Source organism: Mastigoproctus giganteus, chromosome 5 (genome assembly GCF_048544385.1).
Source record: "Mastigoproctus giganteus isolate SK-2022 chromosome 5, ASM4854438v1, whole genome shotgun sequence".
NCBI lineage: Eukaryota > Metazoa > Arthropoda > Arachnida > Uropygi > Thelyphonidae > Mastigoproctus > Mastigoproctus giganteus.
Window position 1 is genome coordinate 25,825,723 of NC_143579.1, and position 24,510 is coordinate 25,850,232.

At 38.0% G+C, this 24,510-nt stretch overlaps 1 protein-coding gene across 12 annotated transcripts in view; it reads left to right on the forward strand.

Annotated features, from left to right (window-relative positions):
* The first annotated feature begins 6,752 nt into the window (after positions 1-6,752).
* The window catches only part of gish (casein kinase I gish), a 220,753-nt gene continuing 202,995 nt past the window's right edge, over positions 6,753-24,510 (forward strand). For 9 of the 12 annotated variants that reach the window (XM_090373936.1, XM_090373935.1, XM_090373940.1 and 6 more), the window contains exon 1: positions 6,753-7,421. In XM_090373936.1, the coding sequence (XP_090230062.1) occupies positions 7,232-7,421 (190 nt within the window). In that variant the 5' untranslated portion in view covers positions 6,753-7,231. Of the gene's footprint in view, positions 7,422-7,493; positions 7,554-24,510 lie in introns of those variants that run through there. The other 3 variants (XM_090373946.1, XM_090373947.1, XM_090373945.1) reach the window with 2 other exon arrangements.

Genomic DNA, 24,510 nt, shown 5'->3' on the forward strand with positions numbered 1-24,510 from the left:
GTAAGTAAAGTACCCGTCACGCCAGAGAACCGTGGGTGAGTTGGTCAGTCCCAGCCTGGCGTTCATAGTTTTTCTCCTGAAAACTCTGGTTTTAAGTTAAGGGAACAACAAAGAGAACCGAACAACGAGTGCAGTTACAGATATAATAGTCTCATAGACTTAACTGCTTTGCGCTTAACCTACACCTAAGTACAGTACCTGTGCAAAAGAGTAAATTACAGGTCTCCTGAGCCGGAACTAGGGTGGGGCGAGCGGGGCACCAGCCCCAGTTGCAGCATTTTAAGGGCTCACCAGACCAGTTATATGTTTTAAAATTGCTTAATTTTTAATTTAATTACAGTCGGTTCTGTGTTTAACGAACTTCTTTATAGCGAATTTTTTGAATTCCAATGGATGCGCTGATATTGGTAATTATATTTAAAAGTTTCTGTAGAATGAAGAAAAATTCAATGTAACGAACGAATTACGAGAGACAACTTTGTATGTGTTGTTTACACCTCTGGCCGTTAGGCAATTTAAGCAATTAGAAAGCGCAAATTAAGGGTTAAAGGGATTACTGTTCCACTATGGAAGTGGAACGTAAGGCGTATGCAGCCACCTATTACACATACCAAGAAGTCATGCTAGTCAGCTGCTTTCTATAGCCAGTCAAAACATTAAGGCGTATTCCCGACATGGATAATAGCTTCTGGTCAACTTGTGTTCTTCGTTCAAAATAAAAATAAAAATTTTATTAAAAGAAATACTGCATTATCTTTGTACGTGCTACTTATGATTACAGAAATTTTTGTGAGAGTGAAAAAAATTATAAATTCTGGATTTATAATCACTTACGGAAAAAATATCAGGGAGGAACAGTGTTTTATAAATTTCGAAAATAACAGAGAAATCCAATTACAAACTTCTATAAAGTATGGCCCGTTTTGCGATGGCACACTTTGAGCTTTTTGGTTTGTCCTCCGGTGCTAACCACTGGAGGACAAACAAAAATTTTCAAATATCTGTTGATATTTGAGATATTTGAAAAATCAGGATATAAAATCTGAACGAACCCCTTTACAACTTTTCCAATTCGTTTATTAGTATTCTCTAGTACTATATAGTTAGTACTATATCATAGTACTGTACTAACTAAGTTAATATAGTTAGTACTATATTATAGTACTGTACTAAGTTAATATAATTAGTACTAGATTTCACAATATATTGTTTCCATGATTTTATACTAGATATATAAACGTAAGCTATCTGGTTTTATAATTTCTTTGTAGTTATATGTACTTTCTTGGCAGTTTATATAAATTAAATTCTCTACAAATGAACGAATATTTTTAAATTTCTTTTACTCTGATATTTTTGTTTTGTTATATTCACTGTATTATTTAAATTATTTTATTAATAAATATATGGAAATCGTAGATCGTTGCAATAGTAACTTTTATAAATTCATAAAGATTCAAAGGGTATAAATGAGGGTGCATGGTGATTTCCCCCCTCTGCGCCCATCGAGCTTTTCAGGGGCGCAAACTGAAGGAATTATCTATCACAATCAGGGGCACCAGGAAGACATGTTGCCCCCGGGCGTCTACGACCCTAGCTATGCTACTGAAAGTTTGACTACCTGCATAAGATGGGGGCGTACTTATAACACTTTTGCCCCAGGATTGCCTAGTTCCGGTTCTGGTCACCGTCTGCTTACTGTTAAATTCTGTGTTTCGAATTTGCTTTAAAAGTTTCAAATTATTTCTTGTAATTCAAGCTTAGTTTCTTGAAAAGTTTATGTTGATGTAATGCTTGATCATTGATTACGAAAATACAGCTATCCATCTCCCCCCCCCCCCGTCTTTTAGAAAATCTTGGCACCGCCACTGGTTATATGCACTCTCAGTTCACCCAATAGGCATGTCCATGTGGTTTCACTGTCCTGCAGGCTGGATTATGCAGGCTGTAATATTAAAAGCAAAAAAAAAAAAAAAAGAAGGATAAACAAATAAAACTTCCGTTTGTTTCTTATTTGAAGGAATTGAAATACGCTCATTAATACAATAATCTTTGCCAATAATTTCGATTTCAGATTTTACAACACAAGTCATTTCGTTATTACATTATTCGTTTGTTGTCCATTTGACTTCTGCTCTTAGGATCACTGGAAGCGCCGGACCAAGGTATTTCCGCGCCCCGGGCAGAAAGAATTTGCGGCGCCCTTTACTAAGAATATACACTGTGCTGCCACTTTATTATGTACCTATCTAGTAGCGTGTTGAGCTTCCTTTAGCCTTCAAAACAGCCTGAATTCGTCTAGGCATGGATTGAACAAGATGCTGAAAACGTTATAGGAGTGGAGTACCATGCGGACATCAGTGTGTCACGCAGTTCCTTGAGATTTAACGGAGGTGTAGGCCTGTAGCTAACAGCCCTTTCCATCTCATCCCAAAGATGTTCTCTAGGATTGACATCCGTGGATTGCGCGGGCCACTGCAGCAAAGAAAAGTCATTGTCATGATCCTGGAACCATTGCATAGTGATTCGGGCTTTGTGCACCGGCGCATTATCCGGCTGGAATTAGCCATCTGACTGAGGATAAACTATCAGTGTGAATGGATGCACTTGGTCAGCAACGATGTTTAGGTACGATGTGGCATTCAGATGTGAATCTATGGGTATCAATGGACCCAATGTGTGCCAAGAAAACATTCCCCGCATCATAACACTGCCCTCATCACCTTGTACAGTAGTCGTCAGAGATGACGGGTCCACGGATTCATGTAGTTTTCGCCAAATTCTGAGCCTTCCATCAATATGATGCACCAGGAACTTCGACTCATAGACCAAGCAACTGTTTCCCAATCCTCGATAGTCCAATGCTGATGTTGCTGTGCCCACAGGAGGCATGCTCTCTTGTTCTTCATTTATAACCAAGGTACGCGATTTGGCCGGCGGCTGTTATCCATTCGCGACAAAGTGTGACTAGTGGCCCGTTGCGATATTTTGTTCTGCGCACCAAGGTTGCATTCTGACGTGATGTGCGACATTGTGCCAGTCTGTTTGATTCCACAATTCTAGTCATTCTCTTCTGACCTCTCTCTCATCAACAAGCGATTTCCTTCCACAGGAGTGCTATTGAGAGGATGTTTTCGGTTCGTTGCAGCCTTCTCGATACACCCTTGAAACTGTGGTGCGTGAAAAGTTCAGGAGAACTGCCGTTTCAGAGATGCTTTGTCCAGCACGTCTTGTATCTACTACCATGCCACGTTCGAAGTCCGTTAGATCACTCCTCTTCCCCATTGTTGCTGCGGTTTGTACGCTTAACTGATACTAGAAAGGTTGTTCTGCTGCTTTATATCCACAACTATGGTCATGTGACTTGCAACTTTGTGGGACAAACCATTTGTGTGCACAGGAGGGATGTATATAATAAAGTGGCAGCACAGTGTATATATATACAGGGTGTTTCAGTTAAACGTTTCAGAACTTCTAAGAGGGGTAGGGTACATCCTGACAACTCGAAATCATATAGCAATGTGGGGTCGGAAATGCTTTCCTGAAGCGGTGTTGTACACAGAAGCACCATAAAGAAAAGAGACCGTAAGTGAGAAATCGTTTTAATAATACATGAAAAGAAGCAAAAGGTACATGAATTAAAGTAAGTGTTCGAAGTTTCTTCCACGGGCTACAATGCACGCCTCACATCTCCGACGCATGGACATCCGAACATTCTGGAATACTCCAGGCGAATTTCGAATTTCTTGAACAAGAACGCCAAGTTAGTAGGATGGATGATTACACAAACGCAGAGTTAGCCGATATGCATTTGGCGTACGGGGCTGCAAATTGTAGTGGGCCAGCCGCACAGCGTTTGTACGCGGAACGATATCCGACGAGCGCGTATTCCCAGTCATAATTTCTTTGCAAGACTGCACCAGAGGTTAGCTGAGAGAGGTTCATTTGAAAGAGCTGACAGGGACAGGGTAAGAACAGCACGGACTCCAGCCGTCGAACAGAATGTGCTGCAGCATGTACAGGGGAATCCAAGAACGAGTACACGAAGTTTAGCAAACGCAGTCGGGGTTTCCCATTGCAGCATCTGGAGGCCGTTTCAACGTGCAGCGTGTCCAGACACAGCAACCGGAGGGATTATGCACCTCGTATTGCTTTCGCACAGTGGTACCTTGGAAAATGTGCTACAAATCCCCTTTTTCCTGCTGAAGTGTTGTTTTCCGATGAGGCATCCTTCACAAGGGAAGGAATTTTCAACACGCATAACGACCATATCTGGGCGGTCGAGAACCCGCATGCAATACGACGTCGTGCAGCACAGATTCGATTTTCGGTCAATGTATGGGCCGGTATTATGGGAGATCACCTCATTGGACCTTACCTGTTACCGTGTCGTCTAACCGGACCTATCTACTTGATCTTTCTGCAGCTAGTATTGCCACAACTTTTGAGAGATGAACAGATTTCTGCATCGACGCAACAGACAATGTGGTTCCAACACGATGGAGCCCCTGCCCATTATAGCGGAGATGTTCGTAACTACCTGGATGTCACATTTGGTCAACAGTGGATCGGACGTGGTGGTCCCGTGCGTTGGCCTGCTCGGTCACCCGACCTATCATGTCTTGATTTTTATTTCTGGGGTCATATGAAATCGCTAGTTTATGACACCCCTGTTGACAATGCTGAGGAGCTGGTTGCAAGAATCGCAGTAGCTGCCGAAGAAATTCGAAATTCGCCTGGAGTATTCCAGAATGTTCGGATGTCCATGCGTCGGAGATGTGAGGCGTGCATTGTAGCCCTTGGAAGAAACTTCGAACACTTACTTTAATCCATGTACCTTTTGCTTCTTTTCATGTATTATTAAAACGATTTCTCACTTACGGTCTCTTTTCTTTATGGTGCTTCTGTGTACAACACCGCTTCAGGAAAGCATTTCCGACCCCACATTGCTATATGATTTCGAGTTGTCAGGATGTACCCTACCCCTCTTAGAAGTTCTGAAACGTTTAACTGAAACACCCTGTATATATATATATATATTTTTTTTTCCCCCTCATTGTTATTCTGTTTTTGATGCCCATCTATGAATGTCACCCCGGGCCCCGCTGTCCCGTGCCTCATCCGGCACTGATCACTGGTCTTGTTGCTGACACATGAAAGTTTGTTTATATTTGCACAATGTGCAGACCCATCACCCATGTAGCTGTTGCGGCCGCGGCCGGTGTTACCCGTCTTGTGATCGGCTACTCCCGAGAGTTTTAATCCAATGGTTAATCTTAATCTAACTGCAACCTGGAAAAAATTCACAGTTTGATTTACGTATACAACCCCAGGGGTTCACATCCGGTGAATATGGGCTTGGCACACCCAGGGTCCTAGGTCCTAAGCTGGATATCATCATTCTTCTCTTTCTTGGTGATTCCCTTTTATTTCTCTCTCTCTCTCTCTCTCTCTCTCTCTCTCTCTCTCTCTCTCTCTCTCTCTCTCTCTCTCTCTCTCTCTCTCTCTCTCTCGGGGTAATTCAGATAATTTTTTTTTTTGGCTGGTGCAGCATAAGCCTTAGGCTTCCTTGCACCATATAGCTAATAATAAAAAAAAATATGGTATTCATGATTTTGTGCACATAACCATTTTCAGTAGCGAAATTACGTGTCCTGGACCTCCCGCCAGGTCTTTCTTTAATAACAATTCAAACCAACCTCCGGTTCCCCTCAGCTGTGGCAGACCTCGCGGTGTGGTAATTTCGCCACTGGCCGACCGGGATTAATAACTCTTGGATTAATCTAGTTTTCAATGATTATTACTGATATACAATTAAGCAAGTCATGTGAGGTACTGGTTTAATACAAGCAAATAACCAATTATTTCAAGGCAAACAATATAAAGTTGTATTTTATTCCTGTCCCCGATCAATTTCCATTTGAAACATCCCTTTATCGGCACTCCTATAATAAAACTGTTCGACAGCCTATGCTTCTTAACAAGCATTGCTATGAATGGTGTATTATTATTTCGAGCCGGCCCTACCGATGGCTTTAGGAAACAAGAAATAAATCTAATAGATGTCACTGGACGAAAATCTAATTAAAAGCAACTAATGTGTAGTTTCCTTCGCTTCCCTTTACATGAAATTCAGCTAATATCACAAACAGTGTACCAGTCGCGTAGCTACCATGTAGGCAGGCAAGGCATTAACTTCCGGGCCTGGGCCCTCTAGGGACCAGGCGTCTTTGGCTATCTCCGGTTTTTGCAATTTTCATTAATTAAGTAGGGGCCCGAACATGTTCTTTGCCTTCGGGCCCGAAAAAGGTTAGCTACGCTAGTGCAGTGTACATTATGTACAGAATCAGATTGTACGCTAGTTATCTGCGGAGTTAGCTAATATTATGCGATGTATAATAACCTACATACAATAACCTCAAAGAATTCACAAAAAAAATGTCTCATTTGCGTTACAACGAATAATATTATAATTATGAATATAGTAAAAGAGAGAATAAACGGACTATCGATTAATTCATTTAAAATTACATTTGATCAATTAACGTTTCTGTAAGATGTCGTTCCTTATAAGGGCTGATAAAATTTTTAAATTAATATTTTAATTTATTGGTTGATTTTTTTCTTTTAAAATTTCTTTTATACCGAAATATAACGTGTTTATAATTTTGAATTCGATATATTCCATTTTCGGTGTTGTTTTTCCCTTCATTTAATTTCATGGCATTCTGGGTCTTGACTAGCCCACTTCAGAGAGTAACAGGAAGAGGATTTGTGGGATAGTTTGCTACGACGAGTTGGGGCCTGTGCCATTCTGTATGTGTGTATGTGAGAGTGTGTTCGTGTGTGTGTGCTTTGTTCTTTAAATGTTAACTTGTTGAGATGTGATGTGCTAACGTTTGGCATCGTGCAGAGGTTGCAGGTACTAAAGGCGGACATATTCATATAACCAGTATGGATTATACGAGTGGATTTTAACGAGATGTGGTGTATAAGAGGACTTATGTAGCACTCCAAGAGTATATTTAGGTAGTAATTACATTTTTATTAATAAATTTATAAGTGTGAGCCCTATGTGTAGTCCAGAAGCTAGATGCAGCGCCATATTACCTAATAGATACATCTTATCTCTACTTATCAAAGTAGCCCGAAGTAGTTACTTCACCAACAGTACAAGCAAAATATTCTGAAGTTTTGCTAAGAAACAGGAGTGTATGATTAGGCTGCAGATATGCAGAAGCGTGATCCAAGGGAATCGCGCGAAGAGGCAACCCGGAGAATGTCCAAAACTACCGGAGGACCCAGAGCTATGCACCAAGGTAGACAACCTAGCTCAAGTGCAACTGGAGTATTGATGGTTGGACCGAATTTCAAAGTTGGAAAGAAAATTGGATGTGGGAACTTTGGAGAATTAAGACTTGGTAAGTTAGTACAGCACTTTGTTTACATATATCAGCTAATCTTATTATCGTGGCCACTCATCACAGATGACAACATGTCCATATGATAGTACACCTTTGTATATGACCAATTGTTTACAAGAATTCCAAATTGTAAGTATATATATTTTTTGAAGTTAATTGTTATATTTGTTTCATTGATTATATAATTCTCACTCATTCTCATATATATACACACAATAATTATGATATAGAGCAGATTACACAAAAGCTGACATGGATGATATTGGCCTTTTGTACATTATAATCAAAACACTTTATTGTTACGTATGAGTTATTAAAGGAAGAACTTTACTGTTTCATGGAACTACTTCCCCATTTCCTGAACATTTGAAATTTTTTATAGACTTCTTTCACATATATTCCTCATCAGTGGTATAATCACAGTATTGGTGATTCATATGGCACTAAATATAAGAAATAAATATGATCAAATCTGACCTTTTGCAGTATTTGGCAAGTTTTATAATGTTTAGCAGTAAAAAAAAAAAAAAAAAGAATAAGTTTTCCACTTTTGACTACTGAAAACCTTTCCAGTAACTCCAGAAGAAGCCATTTCTTTGTTTATACACATGCACATTGTATACACATTTTATTTTTTTGCTAGAATGGCTTCGTTTATTATTTGGAGGCCACTTTTATAATGGCCTCACTTCAGCATACCAAGAAACTCTTCAAATATTTTTATTTTACTCTATCTTATATTTGTGTCTGAATTGTGATTGTCCTGTAGTAACTATTTAATTTATTACTGATGTTGATTTAGTATCCTAAATGTGAAATCTAAAGGTGTTAATATAGTATTATAAATAAAGGACAATACAGTTCTGAGTAGAGAAGTGTTTCATTTGTAGTGCATGAGTGGTCAGTGCCCTTCAGGATAAACAGAATAAAAAAGATATATAAAGAACTTATTTACATAATTTTTTTTTTTAAATTTAAATTTTGGTTTGCTAAGGCTACTGAGAAAAGTAGATGCAAAGACTTGTAATATTTTAATGAGGCCATGAAGCTTTCAATATATCAATCAGTTTAAATTTGCAACTAGGTAAAATGGTTTAATTACATGTACAATATGTATATGTTTATTAGAAGTTTAAAATAGGCAAAATTTAAAGAAAAGGAATTTATAGAGATGAGCAGTTTTTTGCATTTTGAAATGGTGGGAACTGAAAAATGTTAATTGTTTTTTAATTGGTAGTATTAGGGGAATTGAACTATTCAAGTTTTTTTTTTTTTCTGTTTTTGTTGTACTGGAGTTGGGGGGGGGATTGTAGGCAATTATTTCAGATACTTCCATATGCTAATAATAAGGACATTACAGGTCAGCTATTTTTATTGAAACATTTGAGTGAAATATGTCTGACTGAAGAAATTGTTTGGATTGGTTGCTGATGGAGCCTAATTTTTGATGACATGAGCCCCCCCCTCATACTTCAACTCTTTATTAGCCAGCTTTGATTTAGGTCAGTTCTCTAGAATCTGTCCAGTGCCAGTGGAAATTTAAACATTGGGGAGGGTGAAAGAAAGCATAAAAACAAAGATGAATTTAGTGATTTATGAAGAAATAATTAATTAAATAATATAGTTTCAGAAAGAATGATTTGAGAAAATGGAGTTCAGTAATATATTGGTTGATTGGAATGTTTTGTGGCTGTGGTGCTGCCTGCCACAAGCATGCAAACACACTTGTGGGCATTTTTTTCTAGGAAAAACTGACATGGGGATGGGCATTTTTCCATGCTTCACTTTCATTGAATCCTAGATCCTGAAGTAGGGATGTAAAAATGCCCATCCCCATGTCAATTTTTCTAGAGAAACGTGCCCACAAGTATAAAGATGATCTCTTACTATCCAAATTCAGGTTTGTGTCTCAGCAAATGAATGGTACCCCTTGATCACTTAAGATTTAATTTCCTGACACATCCCAGAAGCAGAGTTAGGCTACTCAGAAAGGTTGCACATACACAACTTTTACAACTTTTATATATAATGTGTGTGTACACACACATACATACACACATGCTAGGTTAACAAATTGGGACAGCATCGGATGATCATATGATTTATAACATATTAGCTATTCTAATAATGTAGAGTGCATTATAGTGTTATTACAGGCCAAAGATTTAAGGAAGCCAGGCTTTTGCTTGAATTGACCAAAAAATTGTCTATACAACCTATGTCCATTTTCATTGATGCCACTAGAAGGAATAACCCAAAAGTTGTGTAACCCAACCATATCTTCATAGTGTTTCTTCATGTTGATGTCCTTTTGCTATTTCGACCAGATGAACTGTCAATTTTTGGGCATTTTCTAATAATCTGGTGCCTTTCTTTAGGTGCAGCATTTGCATCTGAACATATTTTAAATGTTGTCTCGCTATTAACTTATATAATTGGATTATAGCCTCCTTCTACCTACATGTAAAGGTACAGTAAGTCATTGAAGAGGTACTGTGTACCTTCTTGGTCACCTGTTTTCACCTTGTGGTTGTCTTTATGCATGCTAGCTTATTCCTGTTTCACTGACTGTCATGAAACTTGCCCAAATCATTTTGGAGGAGCTCCGCTTGACTTGTATCATTAACCACATATTTTGGCCTTCATATCATCTTTATAATTCAACATTATACTCTTTATTCCCCATTGATATAATCTAATAAAATTCAATAACAACCCTCTCTGTCTAGGCTCTCAGCCCTCCTTCAATCTACCTTAAGGTCTTGCTTTTAGTCTTGATACATTCCAGCTTGTACAGCAAATTTATGTGGTATTATATAAAAATGCTTTACTGATGTCTAAGTATATGTAATGTCAAAATTGTTTCTCTCATCCTCTGTAACCACATAGTAGTTTATTGGATTGGTCAGCAAGATTTTCTCTTTAAAATTCTGTTTTATCCATTTATTTGTGAGACCTCTCACAGTGGTCTTTTATGTTAATTGCTAATGCACCCTTAATGTAGATTCCATAACTTTCCTTACAGCTGAAGTCAAATTGACCAATTTGCAATTACCCATCAAATTTTTAGCTTTCCTCCTTTTGTGGATTGGCAAGATGTTGACCCTTCTCCAATTCAAAGTGATTACCACTGATTCTAGCAGAGATCTCATAATCTGACGGAAGAAACCAGGTCACAACCTCCTACGGTTATCATCATCATCATCAGCCATTTTCAGTCCACTGCAGGATGAAGGCCTCTCCAGAAACTTTCCAGTTCCTTCTGTTTTGAGCACTGGCCATCCATTTACTACCCACAAACTCATGAATTTCATCTATCCATCTCTGCCTTTGTCTTCCAGGTTTTCTTCTAGCTCCTCTTGGGTACCATTCTATTATTTTCTTAGTCCCCCTGTCATCATGTCTTCGAGCTGTGTTTCCTGCCCAGGACCATTTTAATTCTTTAGTTTTGATAAGAATGTCCTTTACTTGAGTTTGCTGCCTAATCCACGTGTTTCTCTTCTTATCTAACAGTCTGATTCCCAATATAATTTGTTATATGTATAACCTCCTACAGTATGACTGTAATTGCCATCAGTTAATGGGGCCTCACCCGTTTTCCAGCACCTCTGTAGTTATTCTGTTAGACTCTCTGTAGTATGAATATCACTTATCATGTGCTGCTCAGAGCTACACTAATGAACTACCTAAAAGGTATTTTTTACTGTGAATGTCAATATAGAATTTCCGTTTTCCTCACTAGTCATATTTGTTGGATCATCCATGATTCTAGTTTCCATTTTGCAGATCTAGTAGTAGTGGCATCTGATGCAAGAAAGCAAGTGTATGAGCTTATGCAGCATCAGCCAAAAAAAAAATTACAGAACAAATCCCTCTAAATGCTTGTCCAGTTCCTCCTTAAATTTATTTAACCTATCAACTTCCGCAATGACAGATGGAAGTTTGTTCCAGCAATTAACCGCCCACTGGCTAAAGACAAATTTCCGCATATCTATTCTACATCAATTTGAATTTATGCCCTCTTAGATTCTTAATCTGAACAAGTGGAAGAATCCCATCAGAATTCAGCATGCTCAACCCATTCAAGGGCTTATACACCTCAATCAGATTACCTCGCAGGTGCTTAGTCTCCAGCTGCTGCAATTTTCAGAACTTAAGCCTCTCTTGGTAAGAGGATCCCTTCATTCCCCTCACTGATCTTATTGCCCTTCTCTGTACATGCTCAAGCAAATCTACATCCTTCCTAAAATGAGGCTCCAGACCTGTATGGAGTACTCAAGGTGTGGCCTGACCATTGCCTTATACAGAAGGACAATCACCTCCTTTTTGCTGCCAACAAAATTCCTATATATATCATTGGCAAAACCCCATGACCTGCCCTGGCAGCCTGTCTGCATTGCTGAGAAAACTTCATATCTGACTGCACAGTTACTCCCAGGTCTTTTTCATTTTCTGCCACTTTAAGTATAGAAACAGTCTCAGTTGGTAACAGTACGCACAGTTGGTACATTTCTCTGGGGTTACTTTTACCCAAATGCAGTACTTTGCATTTGTCAAGGTTAAACTTCAGTTACCAATTCTCAGCCCATTTGCCAAAAGTTTCTAGATCCTGTTGCAGTAGCACACTGCCGTTACTGTCATTAACAACCCTGCCCAAAAGCTTTCCTGAAATCAAAGTATATGATATCAAAAATCTTAGCTGGTTTACTCTTTTCCTCTTGTTATTTATATAAAGACAAATTGTCTTGTAGTGATTTACTTAGATTTTACCTGTCTAACTTCATCTGTTGTTTTCTTACAAGTGATCTTATAATTATATTTCAAATCCAAATCTTTTGTTACACATTTCATGTAATAATTATAAGATGGAGTATGTGGCATGTTCACAGAAACGTGACATTGGAGGATTAAATTGTGTTGTAACTTTGGAGACTGTTACCATGGAACATCATGCAGGAGTAAAAGCTGAAAGGGTACATGAAAGTTGATTCATGAAGTGGCTGATTGTGTTTTTTTATTGACAGAAAGAGTCCTCAAAACGTTCAGATGTGCTGGCAGACAAAATCTTTACTACAGTGCAGTGATATCTCCTGCTGGAGAGACAGTTTGCATGATTAGGATGGGTTTTAGAGATTAGTTACAGTATACAAACCATTCTCAAAAATTTAGTGCCCAATTACATTTGAGCCATACTCACAGCAACTGGATGTTGGACTAGTGCAGCAGTTCCCAACCAGGGAGGTGGGGTTTGCACTAAAAATTCAGTAATGGCATCTGCTTAGATTTACATAGGTATATTATTGTAAACTACAAAATATAACTAATAATAAACAATAAAGTAAAATAAAATTAAATGAAAAATAAAGAATTACCAAAGAAAGAAATCACACCTCCCACAATTCCTTATAATTAGTTTACTATTTTATAGTATATCATGTTAAATAAATGTTTTCCAAAAATTTTTTTTTCATTTTCAAGGACCATTGTTATGTATAGGTTGTTTTTTTTTTTAGCACTTATAGTACTTCATACCGTGCATGGGTTAAATAGATGAAAGATACTTGTTGACATTAGACTTCAATTTCTGTAGATTGTAGTTTTCAGCAATGGATGTTGACTGGTTGTGACGTGTTTGGACTGCTTTGAAAGAGAGAGTGGGATTTATAGAAGCCAATTCAGAAGAACAGTATCCATGGTCAGGTACACCCAGTATCCATAGAAAAGGCATGCAGCAGAAACAGAACTCTATGAGACAGAGAGTGGAGAGACTCTATCAGAGATGAGACCTTAATTAACCTAACTGCCCTCTTTTGAAGGGCATCTAGAAGCCTGAGAGAGGTTTTGGGGATAAAGTGTAATGTGTGTTAGCTGTCTATCGGCACCAAGGATTTTCCCCAATCTCTGTGTTTTGTGCTCTGTTCATGAAGCACAGTACTCTGTGGAGGCCAGAGATTTAAAAGTGTGTGGGATTGGTTATGCCGTGTAGTATTATGTTCTGTTGTTTCTCTGACCATTTAGCCGTCGGGTCCCTAGTGGGGTCCACACTTAGCCATGATGAGGCAGGTCAGGTACACCCAGTAGATAGATTATTTTGGTACTCTGGCAGGCCCTGCCACCTAGTTTCCAAAGATTTCAGTAGCAAGGGCATAAAAAAAAAAGGGGGGGGGAGGGGGCTTAACGCTGGAAGTCAGAAAATGCCGAAATGGAATTTAAGCAAAGATGAGATTAAATTTTTTGGCTTTGGCTAAATTGTGCAACATTAAGTTTCGGGTGTACATTGGTTTAGTTAGAATGTGGGGGGGGGGGTTGTTTGTTATTTGGTTTTTAGGAGTATTAGCAACTAAGGCCATATTGCTCAGGGTCATTGATATACAGTGGTCATTCCCTGACCTTTCTGCATCCTCTGTATTCGGTGGTCACGGGCTCAAATCCTAGTCTAATCAAGAAGCAGTGTGCTATGTACTGCTGCTCCTGCCCACCTGGCTATGGAGGTGCCAAGAGGGGGAGAGACGGAAGGCTGGAGGGACAGACATAAATATCATTTTAGAGGTAATGCTCCAGATGTGGGAACAATAATACATGGTAGGCTGAATTTTCGATTTCTATAGAGTCAACAACTATTTGGAAGATAAGTAACGCCGAGAGCAAAAGCGAAAACCCAGTTTTTTAAATGCAGAGAATGCAATATTTGTAATGTGCTTTATGCCAAGAGAGATTAGAAGTAAGTAGTAGTAGTGGCATGTGATGCAAGAAAGCAAATGTATGAGCTTTTTTTTTTTTTTTTTTTTTATGAAAACCCCAAACACGAAAGGTATCAAAACCTATAGTACTTAGTACCGTGCATGGGTTGAAGGAGAAATATGGGGAGAGGGAGATGCCAGAAACTTTGCTCTAGAGACTAAACATGGGTTTCACCACTTCAAGCCTCCAATAAGCAAAGTGGTGGTATTTCACCGGTTGATGAAAGTCATCTACCACTTGTAACTTTATGCAGCATCAGCCAAAAAAAAAAAAAAATCACACCGTTCTCTCCAAATGCCTGTCCAGTTCCTCCTTAAATTTATTCAACCTATCAACTTCCATGACAGATGGAGGTTTGTTCCAGCAATTAACCACCCGCTGGCTAAAGGCAAATTTCCACACATCTATTCTACATCTGTCCGTTCTTAATTTGAATTTATGCCCCCTTAGGTTTGTAATCTGAACAAGTGGAAGGATCCCATCAGAATTCAGCGTGCTCAACCCATTCAAGGCCTTATACACCTCAATCAGATCACCACGCAGGTGCCTAGTCTCCAGCCACTGCAATTTGCAGAACTTAAGCCTCTCTTGGTAAGAGGATCCCTTCATTCCCCTCACCAATCTTGTTGCCCTTCTCTGTACATGCTGAAGCAAATCTACATCCTTCCTAAAATGAGACCCCCAGACCTGTATGTAGTACTCAAGGCGTGGCCTGACCATTGCCTTATACAGAGGGACAATCACCTCCTTTTCCCTGCTAGCAAAATTCCTATATATCATTGACAAAACCCCATGACCTGGCAGCCTGTCTGCATTGCTCAGAAAACTTCATATCTGACTGCACAATTACTCCCAGGTCTTTTTCATTTTCTACCACCTTAAGTGTAGTACCACACAGTTGGTACGTTTCTCTGGGGTTACTTCTACCCATATGCAGTACTTTGCATTTGTTAAGGTTAAACTTCAGTTGCCACTTCTTAGCCCATCTGCCCAAATTATCTAGATCCTGTTGCAGTAGCACACTGCCATTACTGTCATTAACAACTCTGCCAACCTTTGTATCATCTGCAAACTTCGACATTAAGCCTGATATACCTTCATCAATATCATTGATAAATATACAAAACAACAGTGGACCCAACACCGAACCCTGTGGGACTCCACTAATTACATTAGTCCATGTAGAGCAGCACCCATTGATTACCACCCTCTGTCTTCTCCCACTTAACCATCCTTTTATCTATTGTAGCAACTTACCCTTAATACCATTCTGCTCCAATTTGTCTTCCATGCGCAACAGTGTCAAAAGCTTTTGTGAAATCCAAATATGATATCAAAATTATTTTTTGCATCCAGTTCCTTTGTAACTACATCATAATATCCTATCAAATTTGTCAGACAAGACTTTCTCTTAACAAACCCATGCTGTGTCTGAATTATTGCTGCAGTCTTGTCTAGATGATCCTGCAATGCATCTTTAACCAGTGACTCCATTATTTTACCCGGAACAAGGAGCAGAAGAATTCTTTTTGCAAGATATAACAGAGGACTGAGTTTTGTAAGGATTGAAATTAACTATCTTTGCCCCACTGGAAAATTACCTGGAGGTTGTTATTTAAATATTTGGTAGTGGATATTTGAGAAGTTGAAGCTGTTTAAACAGGGCAAGGTTTCTCAAACGGGAAGGTGGAATGCAATGTGCTATCATCAGAAAAACTGTGGATAGGATGTCCAATCAATTGAAGAAGGTCATTAATATATACAAGAGGAAAAGAGTGGGAGAAAGAACTGGATGTTGGGGAACACTAGCATTAGTGGAGAAGACAGAGAGCTTTCTGCCATCAACCGCAGCGAGCAGTCAGAGAGAAAACTAGATACCCAATTACAAAGAACAGTGTAAAACCATAGGATGGAAGCTTATTTAGAAGACCTTTATGCCAAACATGATTAAAAGCCTTTAAGTCAAGAGCAATGGCTTGAATTTCGCCAAATTTTTGCATTGAATTTGTCCATAGATGATTAACATAGCCAGAATATCACAAGTGGAATGACACTGATGGAATCCATACTGACGATGGTTGATCAGATGAAAGATTTCCAGAGAGTTTAAGAGGTGGTGCTTAATTGATTTTTCCATTACTTTGGAAAGAGCAGAAATAATTGCAATGGGATGATAATTGGATTGAAGGGATTTTTTACCCTTTTTAGGAACTGGCTGGATATGAGCAATTTTCCAAGAAGGAAAAACACCTTTGGAATAAGAAAGTGAAAAAAGACGACACAAAAACAGGAGTAAGTTCAGAGGCACAGGTTTAGAGAACAAGTGGAGAAATATCATCAGGACCTGGAGCTTTTTTAGCATCAGATTCATCAAAATCTTTCTGACATCCTTTTGACTGAAGACTACAGGAGGCATCGAATGGAGTGTACTGGGAATGGTTTGAGGTGATTTTCCAAGATTATTAATACACGAGTTGGAAGAAAAATAGGATGCTAGCAGGTCAGTTTTATCTTTGGCTGATGTGGCAACACAACCATCTGGTTTTGACAGAGGTGGGAACATAGATTGGCAAAAATTTGCGGCCAAATAGCTTTGGCAAGAGACCAGAATGCTTGGCTACCATTTGGGCAAGAAGCAAGTTTTCTACTCTTAGCCAGTTGGAAATCTAGTTTGGACTAGATTAGACTGAATAATAACTGCTTTACAAAGTATAAATAATACTTAATAATAGTTTTTATTACTATGCAATGCCGCTTATAAAAACGTAGTACTGGAAATATTTTATAAAAAAATTCAGAAAAATTATACGATTTCAGAGAATATAGGCTTAGTGTTTCACATTAAAAATATTATATTGAAAGGGGTTTGCGATGAAAAATATTACGTTGAAAGGGGTTTGCCTGTCAAAGAAGGTTGGGAACTCCTGGACTAGTGGAAATGCATTCTCCAAAAGTGATGAATCACAAGATACACGCAAGCGCCTCTGTAGCCAGGTGGGCAGGAGCAGCAGTGCATAGCACATGCTTCTTGATTAGACCAGGGTTCGAGCCCGTGACCACCAAATACGGAGGATGCAGAAAGGTCAGGGAATGACCACCGCATATCCCTGGAGTAATATGGCCTTAGTTGCTAATGCTCCTAAAAACCAACCAAATATGGAGGATGCGGAAAGGTCAAGGGAATGACCACCGCATATTCCCGGAACAACATGACTTTAGTTGCTAATGCTCCTAAAAACCAAATAACAAACAGACATCCTAAAAACCAAAACAACAACGACAAGATACACACTTTCAGTATGATACAATAAACCGAGTCTGGTAACAGCCAGGAAAATGTTTCCATACAGACCAATGATGTGAGGTTGATTTTCATGGTGTGGTGTTGGACATTTTCTTGACCAGTTTTACACAAACATTTTAGGCCACAGACTCCTTTTAATTATTAGCTTTACTTCAGGTCCATAAATTACAATATCATTTTGTTTTTTTGTTCTCAGTAATAAAATTGATTGAATAACAAAAATATATCTAATTCACCTCCAAAAATTGCTCTTCAGTATTTCAAACTATGTCGATTTAAAAATTAAAAATTTGCTCATATGCAGTCTGCTCATTATATAATCACTTACCTTGGCTTTCAGTAAAAAAATTGTTGAAATGTTTTTCAGGAGAAAAAAATTTCAACAATTTTCCTTTCAGAACTAGTGTGACATGCACAAATCTTTTTTGCTATGTAACTTATATATCACTCACTGGCTACAATTGTGGCACAACTCAAATTTCTTAATTTTTCAGTTATTACAACTAATGAGGTTTGGATTGTGGATTCTGTATTTATGCAATACAATGTACAAAGTGAGTTCAATATTTCTCTGCTAATTGGCACAAGTGTCGTTATGCCATTTCAGTTTTTACTGCATCAAGAAGCATCAACAGTGGCACTTCTTCCGTTTCCCCCTGACCTTGGAACTGAATGGAGTGCATTCGGTGTGCAACAGTGACCCCTTTTTGAGTTGTGCCAGTATTGCAGCGTAATATAACCTTCTTGCTGATAATATCAGTTGGCATAATTTTAGTTGAGCCAATATTGTAATCAAAATAGTTTGTTTTTGTTTTGTGTCTCTTAAGTGTTTTTATAACAGTCTAAAAGTTGATTTACTGAAGGATTAAATTTTTCTAAGAATGGCTAAATTATTTAAATTTTTTGCTTGTTTTTATACCAATAATTTCGTACTAAACGTATTGTTATTTATGCTTTTCCACAATTATGTTCTCGAAGATTAAAATGTAGTTCATACATGTTCCTGAGTTTATGAATGTAAATGAAGTTCTTGTTTAATTTTTTGTTTTGTTCTTTATCCTAATTACCTTCGATATTTCAGAGACTCAAGTCACAAATTTTGAGTGATTGTTGTGCAATAGTGGCACAACTCGAAAGTGGGGGTTAAATTTTTGAAATCTTGATTACCCATAAGGGAATGTTGATCAAACCAGCCTTATTTTGAGTACCACTGGTTATGATGAGATGAATCCCAATATACATTAGAACAATCACATAATTTCTTCAATTCTAAAAAAACTGATTATAAAAGTCAAATTTTTCTTGTTGATTGTCTCAGAACTACGAATTTTTAGTTATGCCACTATTGCAGCCAGTGAGTGATATGATAGATACAAGTTGATATGCAACCAAGTTACAAAGGAGGTTAGGCAGGCGAAGGCAAATTACGAGAAATCCTTGGCAAGGGATGCAAAGAAAAACAGCAAAGAGTTCTTTACTTATGTAAACTCTAGAAGGAAGGGGATGAATCAGATTGGTCCACTTGATATTGATGGGTCAACTGTTGATGATCCTGCTCAGGTAGCTAACAAACTAAATGAATATTTTGCATCGACATTCACACATGAGGAGTTATTCAGCGAGGGGAATGCCAAAGGTGTATTCAACTCTAGCAGTAAGCTACAGAATCTTGAAATAACTGAGAGTAAGGTGGAGGAGAGGTTGTTGAAGATAGACACAAGAAAGGCACCCGGAGTGGAAGGGATCTATCCAGTTATATTAAAGGAGGCAGCAAAGGAAGTAAGCAAACCCTTAGCCATAATTATGAGAGCTTCCTTGGACTCAGGGGAGGTACCCATAGACTGGAAATGTGCAAATGTGACCCCAATTCACAAAGGAGGAGCAAAGGCTGACACAAGTAATTATAGACCTGTGAGCTTAACTTCTGTTCCAGGAAAATTAATGGAGGCACTGGTTAAAGAAGCACTGCAGGATCATTTAGACAAGACTTCAGTTATAGCTCGGACACAGCATGGTTTTGTTAAGGGGAAGTCCTGCCTGACCAATTTGATTGGATACTATGATGCAGTCACAAAAGAACTGGATGCAGGGAATAGCTTTGATATTATATACTTGGATCTTAGAAAGGCTTTTGATACTGTTGCACATGGAAGACTGCTACACAAATTGGAGCAGTGTGACATTGGAGGCAAATTGCTGCTATGGATAAAGGGGTGGTTGAGGGGGAGAAGACAGAGAGTGGTAATCAATGGACACTGCTCATCGTGGACTAATGTTATTAGTGGAGTCCCTCAGGGCTCAGTGTTGGGTCCATTATTGTTTTCTGTATTTATAAATGATATTGATGATGGTATATCAAGCTTAATGTCCAAGTTTGCAGACGATACAAAGGTTGGCAGGGTTGTCAAGGACACTACTGACACTATGCTGCTGCAACAGGATCTGGAAAGTTTGAGCAGATGGGCTGAGAGGTGGCAAATGAAGTTTAACATTGACAAATGTAAAGTACTACACATGGGAAACAGCAACCCCAGAGCAACATATCAACTCTGTAGTACTACACTGACAGTGGTAGAGAATGAAAGGGACTTGGGGGTGGTTGTGCAGGCAGATATGAAGTTCTCTGAGCAGTGCAGACGGGCTGCAAGAGTAGCTCATGGAGTATTGTCAATGATATACAGGAATTTTTCCAGCAGGGATAAGGAGGTGATTATTCCCTTGTATAAGGCAATGGTCAGGCCACACCTAGAGTACTGTATACAGGTCTGGAGGCCTCATTTCAAGAAGGATGTAGAGCTGCTGGAACGAGTACAGAGAAGGGCAACAAGATTAGTGAATGGAACAAAGGGGTGCTCTTACGAAGAAAGGCTTAAGTTTTGCAAATTACAGTATCTGGAGACTAGGCACCAGCGAGGCGATCTGATAGAGGTGTATAAAGCCTTGAATGGTTTGAGCATGCTCAATTCTGATGGGATTCTTCCTCTAGCTCAGAATAATCACCTGAGAGGGCATGAATTCAAATTGAGGAAAGACAGATATAGGATAGACGTGCGGAAATTTGCCTTTAGCCAGCGGGTGGTTGGTTGGTGGAGCGGACTTCCATCACTTGTTGTGGAGGTTGATAGCCTAAATAAATTTAAGGCTCAGCTGGACAGGTATTTCGAACGAACGGAGGGGTGAAGTGGAAGTTTTTTTTTTTTTTTTTTTTGGCTGATGCTGCATAAGCTTGCTTTCTTGCATCAAATGCCTCTACTAATGCTAATGCTTCACATATTGAGCAGAAAGTCCACTTTCTCACAGTCCTCATGAATTACAGTTTGTGTTCCACAGCTCTAGACAATACAATCAATGTATTTTCATATTCTTGTCAGTGTTGCACTTCTTGCACAGATGAAATTTTACAGTGAAAGGTAATATGTGATTTAGCAGGACAATAATGAAATCTGGTTTGAAGAGAACAAGTTCTGTCACTGGAATGCAGTGGGCTCTAGTATGTTCTTTCTTTATTGTCTCTCATGGTCATTTTTCTTTTGTCATGTAGGCTATTTGCTGTATGTGGCAAACACTTATCATTTTGGCAAATTAAAATCATGATGATATCTTGATAATGTCTTAATTACCTTTGATAATGTGTATTTGTTAATTTTTTAACAAATAGCAACTAATATCCAAGAGTGATTAAGCATTGCCATATATTACATATTAAAAAAAATATATATATACTGTATATATTTTTATAGTGATGATATTTTTTCTTTAATTAAAAAAAAAAAAAAAATGAACAGCGTATAAAAACCTGCATAAAATTGAGATAAATTCCTACACAGTATTGATTTGTTTGGAACATTTCACTGAAATTGGCAATTCTGTCCAGCAGCTTAATTTTGAAATGCCCTTAAACTAATATCATTTCACAATCTTATAAAAAAATTTGATGTGTCTTCTCAACATACATCTTATTGCTGACCTTATAATGTTATTTATCTTATATATTTTCCCTTACATCTTACTGCATATTGATGCCCACTTATTTAATTGTGGTGCTCTTTTATGCATTCAGAATCATCAGTGGAGTACTCACCTATTGTTATAAAAATATCATTGTCTGTAGATTTATTTTTAATCTAGTTTCCTTATTATTGAAGAACTGGTACTGCCTTTTTGAAATGATATGCTTGCTTTTCCTTTCATTTGTATTTAATTTTTTTCTTTTTTAAATGAAAACCCCGAACAAAAAAGGTATAGAATCTGTGCTACTTATTGCCGTGGATGAGTTTGAAGGCATATATAATCATTACTGTACACTGGTTTGATTATACATTTACTGCTCATTACAGTATTATACACTGGTTTGATTAAACATTTACTACTCATGGCCAACTTGTCCAGAGACTTGCATTGAGAAGTTGCATTTATTTTTATATCTCCCATCATGATTCATGGACATAATTCACATCTCATATGAATATAAAATTTCTGGGATTTATGCTTTGCATTAGTAGTAGTAGTAATGGTAAATGATGCAAGAATGCAAGCTTATATAGCATCAGCCAAAAAAAAAAAAAAACCCTACACAGTTCACTGATCAGTAACTGCCAGTTTGTCTATTTATTCCTTGAATTAATTCAACTCATCCGCTTTCACAACAACAGATGGAAGCCTGTTCCAACAATCAACCACCCGCTAGCAGAAGGCAAACTTCCGAACATCTGTCTTGCAGCCATCCTTCCTCAACTTTAATTGATGCACCCTAATGTGTGCAGTCTGTGGAAGTGAAAGAATGCCATTAACATTCAGCTTAATCAATCCATTCTAAGCTTTAAACACCTCAATCAGATCTCAGTTCCAGTGCCTAGTCTTGAGCCATTGCAATTTGCAGAACTGAAGCCTTTCTAGGTAAGAGCACCCTTTTGCACCCTTCTCTGCACCTGTTCCAGCAGATCTACATCCTTCCTAAAGTGAGGTCTCTAGATCTGTGTACAATACTCTAGATGCGGCTTAACCATGGCCTTATACAAAGGGATAATTACCTCCTTATCCCTGCTTGCAAAGTTTCTGTATATCATTGACAAAACCCTATGAGCTGTCCTGTCAGCATGCCTGCACTGTTATACCCCAGGTCTTTTGAATTCTCTACTACCCTAAGTGTATTATCATTTAAGTTACTGTGGGGTTACTGTATGCTGTATCTTGCATTTGTAAATGTTAAACTTAAACTGCCATTTCTCAGCCCTTCAACCCAATTTTCTTAGATCTTGTTGTAGTATTTCACCTGGATGAATGTCGTTAACCACCCTGCCAACCTTTGTATCATCTGCAGAGTTAGACATTAAGCCTGATATACCTTCATCAATATCATTGATAAATATTTAAAGCAACAATGGGCCCAGCACTGAACACTGGGGAATGCTACTAATAACATTAGTCCACGAAGAGCAGTGCCCATTGAAAACCACTCTTGTCTTCTTTCACTTAAGATTCCTTTCACCATAGTAGTAACTTGCCTTTAACATCACATTGCTCCAGTTTGAACAGCAGCTTTTTATGTGCAACGGTATTGAAAGCTTTCCTGAAATCCAAGTATATGATGTCAAAATTATTTTTTTGCATCATAGTAACCTATCAGATAGACAAGACTGCCCTTTAAAATCCATGCTGTGTAATGGATTTTAATGTGCAGTGATTCTACTATTTTCCTTGGAACAGACATTAAGCTAACTGCTTTGTAATTACTCATGTTGCCTTTTATGGCAACATGAGTAATTACATGAATTGGAGATACATTTGTACATCTCCAGTCCATAGGGACCTCCCCTGAATCCAAGGATGCTCTCATAATTATGGCTAAGGGTTTGCTTACCTTCTTTGCTGCCTCCCTTAATATAATTGGATAGATTTCATCCAACCCAGGTGCCTTTTTTATGTCCTTCTTCAATAATTTCTCCTCCATTTTCCTTTCAGTTATCACAGTCATTTTGATCCTGAAGTAACCCCAGGGAAACATACCAACTGTGGTGGTACTACACTTAGGGTGGTAGAAAATGAAAAAGATCTGGGAGTAATTGTGCAGTCAGATATGACATTTTCTGAGCAGTGCAGATGGGTTGCCAGAGCAGATCATGGGTTATTGTCAATGATATACAGGAATTTTGTTAGTAGGGAAAAGGAGGTATTTTTATCTTTGTTCTAAGGAATAATCATCTTCTCAAATACCACCTGAAGCCAATACTCCCATTTTTTACTACTTTCCTTATAACCAATGACACTTTTTTAATCCAGAGGGCTGTTTTGGTTTAATTGTAATGTAATGAGGGTATGAGATGGAATAAGGCTTTAATTAATGGAAGGAAAGAACTGAATTTTAGATAATTGTTGTAGACTGAATTTTACATGATGTAAAATTTCTTGAAAATAGAAATGTTCTGGACTGGTGTAGCCTTCAGAAGGCCTTGTTTCTGTTAATGTTAGCAGTTTTAAAAGAAAATAAAACTTCCATTTCTTACCAAAAACACCTCCATTTTTTCATGTAGACTCAACTTTGATAAAACAGTGAAATCTCAATTTACAAGTTTCAGTCTTATGAAAACAAAAATTTTTGTTTTTGTAACAAACATTCAATTTTGTGACTGAACATTCAATTTCAAACTCATATCTTAGTCTTACAAACTTTACTGCAACTTCATGAAGTGTCATGTTCTTAAAGTGAACTGTGTAAGTAGCAGATATTTCTGCATTTAATGACTGTTCAGTATTTAACATAATTTAAAGCACACAATTTAAATTATAATTTTGGTGAAATGTACTATCAAGCACATATGGTGAAAGTATAAATTACCAACGATATCCTGTCTAATAAAAATGATTTCTGTTTAGAATAGCTTACTTTATTGCTTGGGGAAAAATTTGCTATTTGTTACAAAGCCATTTCTTGTTTCCAGTTGAGTACATAAGCAGCTTTTTGGAAAAAAAAATATATATATTGCAAATATCAAAAGCATTTGTTAGTTTCATGCAACATCATCTAATCAATGAGCATATTGC